We start from the raw sequence: 8,741 nt of genomic DNA, 5'->3' as shown, positions 1-8,741 counted from the left end.
AGATAAGATGGAGACATGATTTAGCCCTTATCATTGAGTAAATGGGTTCAGTAAGGCAAGAATTAACTTGATATTATCCCACCACCCCTCATCGAGAATCATTTTCTTCATTGATGCTGCTTCCAAGAAATTTGAGCTTGCTGAACACATTGAACATGGACAACCTCATGCTGTGATTCATGATATAATTTTTAATATAAAGGCATCATCTCCAGCGTGTTTTATCCATTTAAATTCAGTTCTTTGATATAATTTTTAATATAAAGGCATCATCTCCAGCTTGTTTTATCCATTTAAATTCAGTTCTTTGGATCACATATGTCCTTCATTGCAATGTTGATGGTGTGCACAACACATGGAGTCCAGAAAATATTTTGCAATGCCCTTTAATCTTGAAGCCAGCATATTTGCAATTTGATGCATTGTCGGTGATAACTTGGACCACATTTCTTGATGCAACCTCTTCAATTACTTCTTTCAATCAACCTATCAAATATGTATTCCTTGCTTTTCACTATCAAATTAAGAACTAGAAATTATCAGCAACTAACAATGAGCATTGTACAACACAAACAAGCAAAATTTAAGGTAACATAATTCGCTAATAAGCTTTTACTTCTCCTTCAGTATCGATTGCTTTGAGGAACATTGGACCACCCTCTGTCATAGCTATGAAGTTGAAAATAGGGCGTCGTTGAGGATCAGACCATCAATCACTTGCAATACTCACTACTTTGAAGGGCCATGTCATCTTGATAGGCTCAAGCATCCTCTCAATATGTTCCTTCTCTTCTGCAGAAGTGTGGCCCTCAACGCATTTTTGCATCATATATGGTTGCAGAAATGTAGGGAAAGGTGCGTCCTATAGACCCAAAGTGTTCGGACCGTTCACTGGACCCTGCGCAAGCCGGAGCTATGTGCACCGGGCTGCCCTTTATGATGGAGGCACATGCCCTTCCAATTTTTTTGTTAGCAACATAACTGTAAGAGGCATGATATTCGGGGTTTCTTGCCAAATTGAAGGGAATAGCTGCAAAATATAAATGCATAACACAATCAGCATGCTTGCAAAGTGAACAACACTAGTACAGTACAACACAGTTATAAGATTAAGATGCAAACCTCCTGTATAGAACATCCTTGCAATATGAGAATCGGCAATGTGTCTCTCTTCAGCAGTAAAACTGTCCGGAATGTTGGCCTGCTTTGCCTTTCTGTTTTTTCCCTGATCGTGGCAAACCCGGATTTTCATAAGGAGACAGCGAGATTAATTGATTTGTTGGTGCACTATTTGCTACAGCTGCACTAGCTTTACGATCTTCCTTGCACCGATTCGGCACCTATCCATGTGTATCCCCGTCCTGGTGCAGTGTCCTGCACCGATTCGGCACCTATGTGCCGTATCCCTGCATCATAGAACACATCCCATAATCATAAATATCAAAAACTAGAGGAGAGTTAATTAAGCACAATTATTATTTACATCAAATAATTCAAGGTACTCGATGACAGCACAAGTATCTGGAACCCCAATAATTATGTTAGACACAAACTATAATTGGAGCACCGGTCAAGTAAGACCATTGATGCAAAACACATTATATTTTCCATGTAGTATTTTATTATGACACCGAATTAGAAAGTATGAGAAACCAAAGTCCCATATTGAACTGCAGATAAAGAAAATGTACCTATAGGTACTTTGCGGTCTTCAAGTCTTTGCAGGCACAAATGTAGTTCTGCTAACAAAATTGTTACGTCCTGACAATGGAGAAAAAATATCTATTGTTAGCTACACGATAAAACTGTTTTTTGACTTATAATTCCTTAATTTCCTTTCTAGATAATTGTCCGAGCATGAATCTGCCAAGGTGCTGCATTATAATTTCTGTATACGTAGAGAAAGTAACGTAACAAACACCCCATTATTAGTAGAAATATAGCAAGAGCATGTAGCCATACAAACACGCCAAGCTTTAAACACGTCCAACTATTTGAGAAAAAAAGTCGACATAAACTCCAGTAGTTATGGATGCAATCATCAACACTTTTTTTCTTCGTATTGTTGTAGAGCAAATGCAATGATGGATCACTTGAAATGTTTAAATCAGCGAGGATTTTGTAAATCGTTGTAATACTTGGAGTTGGTCAGCATTTCACTGCAATGGACATAAAAAAATGAAAATCACTTTGGACTTGAACACAAAGACTGCAACATATTCCTTGGTTTCCTCTTGGAGTGGAATACATATACCGGATTCAGATTTTGATCAGCATATGGTTTACAGAAATATAAACTCTAGATCATCGAAGAACTTTGTACTCCACATCTACTTTCTGAAATATTATCTTGCCTCTTCAAATTGTGTGTGTGTGTGCGGTTGAAGATGTTGTGTTCAGTGCATGGTCGGGCTGCAGTGGTATGGCATCTGGTAGCTAGCACCCCCGCAACCCACACACAGAGAGGGCCAGTGATATGGACTTCGGCCTGCGGCAGTGCTAGCGCCCCGACCAGGGGATTGGAAGACCGGATGATGGGGAGTGCTTGCCACGATTGGTGGAGAGGGCGTGTACGGCAGATGTCAGGTAGTGGTGACAATTTCTGTGAGCATGTGGAATGACAGCAAGAGATGGCTAGGGAGGGAGCGACTGCAGTGCTGAAGCAGAGAAGTCGCGGTGGAGCGGGAAACTTCTTTTAACTGAGGTTCTAGGTGCTTCAGTTTAAGTAATACGTCTGACACACCAAATCCAGGCCACACGTTTGGGGGACCGCAATGCCTGAGACCACTTCTGTTGGATTTGGTCTAGTACGAATCCGACCGTCGATCTTTAACTTCCCTAGCATATAACAACAGAGGTCAAAATGCCTTTGAACCAAGTTAATTTCCTAAACAAGGAAGTGAAATTTGTAATAAGATATTGACCGAAGCCAACTTGAAATGTGGTTATTGCTTGGTGTTGTTTTGCCTTATTGTTCTTGCTCACTTGTTTTTCTTCAGTGAAACCTTAGCAACTTATAATCTATTCTAATTGATCCAGGTAGAAGTGATTCCCTTGGGCAAACTGAGGTGCAAGATACGAATACTTGTGGTCAAGAAAGTGAGTTATTGCTGGGTGTTGTTGTCTTATTGTTCTTCATTTTTTTTTACTTGATTGAGAAGGCGAGAATTATTGCTTCTAGTGGAATCCTGCCAACCTATAATATATTATAATTGACGCAGGCAAAAGTGACTCCGTTGAGCAAACTGAGGTGCAAGATGCGAATACTTGTGATCGAGAAAGTGGGTTTGCTTGATTGAAGGTGTTATGGAGTTAGATTGCTGTGCCTTGAAACCTGGGGGCAATCTTTGCTGGAGAGAGTTATTCATATAGATACACTGTAAAGATATTTATGTTCTGCAAATGTACCATGTGCCGTTGCTCAGGTTATGTCATCGTATTTTAGCTTGGCTTTGTTTACAGTACCTTAGCGGCTGTTGTTGCGAGTAAATATACCAGCGGGCAACTAAACCTGCTTGGGTGTCATTTAGATCCTACATCTTTATTTTGTGAGTTGTATGTCCGTGAACATGCAAAGTGGCATACCAGTGGCAACTCTTATAAAGCTGCTGATGTGTGGATGCTAACACCGCATATTTGCCATTTTTCACACATTAATTACCAGCACTATCGGGGCAGGGTTTGTCATTGATTAGGCAATTACGTTGTTTGGACAGCATTTTGACCACTGGGCACGTCCACCTATGAATGACTCAAAGTTTATCTTTTCATTGTGGCGACCTCAAACCAATTCCAACTTTTTTCACTTAATTTTCGTAGTCACTTCATCCAAGTCGTTCCAGGCCTTCTTTTACTGAATCTATTAGTAGTTGCACTTTTCGACATATGCCTTTATTTAGGCATTGGTTGTAGGCATCCCCTTCTCTTAAAGGAATTTCTGCGCCCGGTTCCTGATCAAGTGTTGGGAATATGATGCTTTCTACTTCAGTAGTAGGGTTGGCCTGAACCCCAAGGCGAGATAGTTGTTGGGTGATCCATGAGCATTTAATTGATTATTTGAACGCCAAACTCTCCTCGTGCTTGAATCTCAATTACTGAGTGTTTCTCTTGTTTGCTTCGAGTGTCTTCTGTGAGAGTGAGATCATATGAGTTCTTGATAGTGTTTTGATTGAAGATCGTCGAAGAGCTTATCCAAGTGACATTACTTTGCTTGTTCCTCTTGAAGGTTGCACGCCTCCTAAATGGTTGTCATTTAGTGTGAATGACTCGTCTGTATAAGACTCGAAGATCCCTTTTTGTGTGTCAAGGTCTACCCCAAAAGGCTTTAACATTTGTAGCCATGACGGAATAGGTGGGGTTGCAACTGGTGGGCGACTCAAATGATGCTTTTTGTGTTATTTAGAGTTTTTGTTGTTCGAAGCCTCCATCAACTTGATGACTAGGATAGAGAGGCTATCCAAACACCGGACAAAAGAAATATCATCGAGCCCTCGTGTTTGCATCCTTTAAACTCAATTCATTACACCTTTGCAATTTATCGTACTCCGATGTACTCTTGTGGTAAAAAGACGGGAGCAGAGACACAACACACAAAAACCTCTTGCTTGGACTCTTACCCATCTCTCCCTCATCCCTTCCTACTTACTCTCCAATCTCCACCACAACATCTCCTCCTTTGGCAAAAGGTCGACATTGTGTGCCCTCTTGTGGGGACCCTGGTCTAGATGACCGAAGACACCGATTGTGTGTGCATAATGATCTTAAAATCAATGTTCAGTTAACACAACAAACTGATATCACAGGTTACACCCATTAACGATTAAAGTCTTACATAATTAAGGCTATTATGTTCGAGTCTTACATCAAAGTCATAACTAGGGAATTCCAAATGAAAGAGCAGCAGTAACTCCAATGGTAATTTTGGCCCTACCCAGCTTGCCTTAACCCTACTATATGACCAGTTGCGCACATGATGCAAAGACCGATTGCAACGAGAGCGGACGTCCTGCCCGCAGCGGTAACTGATCGCAACTATGCAGCCGATCGTCCAGGCAGAGGTGATTTGTACGCTAAAGTTCATTGAAATGAGAAAAAAGTAGACATACATCGGTTCATACATGCAAATACCCTTGTCGTGCACATCTGCGCCAAGGGGACGTGTCGTGCAGAGTGTGCAGTGTGGTACGTCTATTTTTTTACTCCGCGGGCCCAATACTATTTTCTCTAAAGTTGTCAGGATGGCGTGTACCCAGGTTAGAGCATCTCCACTCGCGCCCCCACCAGGCCTCCAGGGCGAGTTTTTTAGCGTCGGCGCCAAAAAAACCTAGTCGCGCCCCCAGGACGTCGAAATCCGCCGGCTCGGCGATCCTAGGCCGAACCCAGCGCACTGGCTGGCGGAAGGGAAAACCGCATCTGGGCCACCACTATCAGGCGAAAACGCATCTTGCACATCCAGATCCCCCCCCCCACGCGCGCACGCCCCTGCCGCCGCCTTGCCGATCCTGGCGCCGCCCACCCACCCACCGCCACTAGATAGGCCATCCCCCCGTCGAAAAAAGAGAGGGCTCCGCGGCGGCATCCTCCACCCCGTTCCTGGGTGAGCTTTCCGATGTTCCGGCCACGCAGGGCTGGAATACCGGCGGCTGCGCGCCTACCACGCCCGCCAGGTGTTCGGCGATTTGTCTACTCGGCCATGGACTCGGACGACGAGGAAGGGCTCGCGGTGCTCCTAGAGGAGGAAGCCGATTTCGACACCCAGGACGAAGAGCATCTCTTGGTCCTCGCCGCCCTGGCCCGACTGCTCGCGAGCAATGCAAAGCCGCGGACGAGGTGGCTTGGCGCTGGGCCGGCTGAAGGCAAAGCAAAGGCATCGACTGGAAGGCTATTGCTTGCTCTACTTCGACTACTTCGCCGACGCTTCACTGCACGACGACAAAGTATTTGGTGCCATTTTCGGATGAGCCGAAAGCTCTTCCTCAGGATTGTGAATTTCATCCGTGAGTTCGACAACTACTTCATGTGCAAGAAGGATTGCACGGGCACACTTGGATTCACCTCACTCCAGAAGTGTACGACGGCTATAAGGATGCTTGCATACGAAGCTCCCGATGATTCACTGGAAGACTATGAACGCATGGCCGAGTCCACGACCATTGAGTGTTTCTACAAGTTCTGCAGGGTAGTGCTGGTAGTGTTTGGACCGCAATACTCGAGATCACCCAATACTGAAGACACTGCTTGGATCTTAGCACAGAATGCATCAAGAGGATTTCCTGGGATGCTTGGAAGCATCGACTGCATGCATTGAAAATAAAAAAACTATCCATTTGCTTGGTAGGGGATGTGCGAAGGCGCCAAAGGCGGTTGCAGTGTGGTACTTGAGGCAGTGGCCACACACGACCTCTAGATTTGGCACTCCTTCTTTGGTATGCCAGAAACTCACAATGACATCAACGTACTGCAGTACTCTGCTGTCTTTTCCAAGCTTGTTGAAGGTCATTCTCCTCCGGTGAAATTTGAGGTCAATGGACGGCACTACAACAAGGGATACTACCTAGCAGATGGCATCTATCCGAGATGGTCCATATTTGTGATGACTATCTCGAGCCCTGTGCCAGGAGGCAAGAACTCCCACTTTGCCAAGTGTCAGGAGGCTTGCAGGAAGGATGTCGAGTAGGCATTTGGTGTGCTCCATTCTCGATTTGCTATTATCCGGTACCCCGCTCAGACCTGGTCAAAAGATCAAATGTGGGAGATCATGACTTGCTGTGTCATCTTGCACAACATGATCATTGGGAGCGAGCAGGAAGAGTCAATGTTTGACACTGAACCATATTACAGGCAGGGTCCTCTTGCCCAAGTTGATCACCAGCTACCGGTAACCTGAACTGTCTTTCTCAATATGCGTCAGGAGATCCGAGACCCACAGGTACATCAACAACTGCAGCAGGATCTAGTGGAGCACCTATGGAGCCTCAAGGGCAACGTGTAACTCGATGTGTGATGAAATATGTGTTTTTATTTGTTGAACTATATAATTTGTATTGAACTATTTGATTTCTATTTAGTTTTCTGTGATGAACTATGTGATAATAAATAGCTTCTGTTGAATTTGCGCCGTGATGGACCGAAATTGGTCAATTTGCACCGATAGCGGGCCAATTTGCGCCGAAAGTGATCTGCAAAATGGGCTAATTTGCGCCAAAAGTGGGCCGAAATCGGCGCCGGGGGCAACGTGGGGGCAGCGGCGGAGAATCCGATCACCCCACGCCAATTTTGGCGCCGGTTCGCGCCCAGACAGCGATATTTGATGGGAAAACGCTGTTCTTAAACCGGCTGATAACAACGGAACTTCAGCCGCCTCCTGCTTCCGCCACGTGTCAGCTGCGACCCCACGCACTGCTTCCTCTCTCTCCACCTATCTCCTCCAACCACCACATGTTTTCTTTCTTTCTTCCTCGCTCGTTCTCTCCCGTATCCCAAATCCTCATCTCCTTCCGCCGACGCAGCAACAGCCACCACCGGCCACCGACCCGTCGTCACTGGCGGCAGCCACCCGCTGCAAGAGCTAGAAAATCTCTGCTGCACGTACTACCACCTATTGCAACCGCTCCACTCGCTTCTTCTCGTTCCTAGACGCAAGCACAGCAGCGCTGCGACCCCATGATCTCGTCGTCGACCAGGGACGCTGCAATCTGAATCTCGCCACGGCGGCGGACCTGCAGTGCAACATGCAACATGCGTGGTGCCGTGTCCTCGCAGACCTCGCCGGCCGGGGAGCTGCAGTGCAGCACGTGGTGCTGCCCGCCGGCGGTTGAAGTCACGATGTAACAGGCGTGTCAGATAATCATGTTGCATTAGCGAGCACGTAGGGAATAGTGCATGTTTGTTTGTAAGTTTTAGCTTGCATTAGTTGAGTATAGGCTAGCACGTACACGTTCTGTCACGTCTAATTAGCATTTGTTTTTGTTAGCTAGTTTGTTAGCCACGAGCCATAACTTGTGCGAGCCGTGCATGCATTTGCATGGGCCTGAGATGCATCCGTTTGCATCGGGCCGTTTCCTTCAGTCTAGCATCGCGTGGTAGACACGTTCAGGAGCTCGTGGGATGGCACGAGCTAACCGGATCGTGGCGCTTTGGTAGGATCCTTACCGGCCACGTTTTCCCTTCTGTAACCGAATAATGAGAGTATAAAGGAAGAAAAGCCGAGGAGTAAGTTGAACGGCACAAAAAAAATCTCTCGTGTGTGTCTCATCATTTTTCCTCCACCGTGTACGCGTGTGTCTTCCCGCCTCTGATCCAACAATTGGTATACAGAGCCTGGTTGTGGCCGGAGGCGAATAGGCAACGGTGTGCACCGATGGGAGACCAGTCACCGACGAAGGGCGATGCTGGTGGCGGCGGAAAGTACACGCCGCCGAGCAAGAGGCTCGGTGCCAGCGGCTCTGGCGATGGGACGATCGTCGTGGCCACGCCGGCGAGGAGCGTCGGAGTGCCGATCCAATACCCGCAGCTGATAGAAGGTAATTATCAGTTGTGGGCGGCGAAGATGAAGATCATCCTCAAGCCAATGGGTGTGTGGTCGGCGATCACCGGAGAAGACGTCGATGAGGTCAAGGACCAGGGAGCCATGGCTGCTATCTCGCAGTCGGTTCCCGACGACGTGATGATGTCGATCGTGGAATACGAGTCGGCGAAGGAGGCTTGGGAGGCCATCCGCACCATGCGTATCGGTGATGAGC

The 8,741-nt window shown here is 46.5% G+C and overlaps 1 protein-coding gene across 1 annotated transcript in view; it reads left to right on the top strand.

The window, feature by feature from the left end:
• Positions 1–3,657, top strand: part of LOC119365071 — a 14,690-nt gene extending 11,033 nt beyond the window's left edge. The window contains exons 2-3 of the mRNA XM_037630658.1: positions 3,040–3,099; positions 3,222–3,657. Coding sequence (XP_037486555.1) covers positions 3,040–3,099; positions 3,222–3,295 — 134 coding nt within the window. The 3' untranslated portion in view covers positions 3,296–3,657. The remainder of the gene's footprint in view (positions 1–3,039; positions 3,100–3,221) is intronic.
• Positions 3,658–8,741: the final 5,084 nt, after the last annotated feature.

Source organism: Triticum dicoccoides, chromosome 2B (genome assembly GCF_002162155.2).
Source record: "Triticum dicoccoides isolate Atlit2015 ecotype Zavitan chromosome 2B, WEW_v2.0, whole genome shotgun sequence".
Taxonomy (NCBI): Eukaryota; Viridiplantae; Streptophyta; class Magnoliopsida; order Poales; family Poaceae; genus Triticum; species Triticum dicoccoides.
The sequence above is the reverse complement of the archived record's forward strand: the minus strand, read 5'-3'. Positions and strand labels throughout refer to the sequence as shown.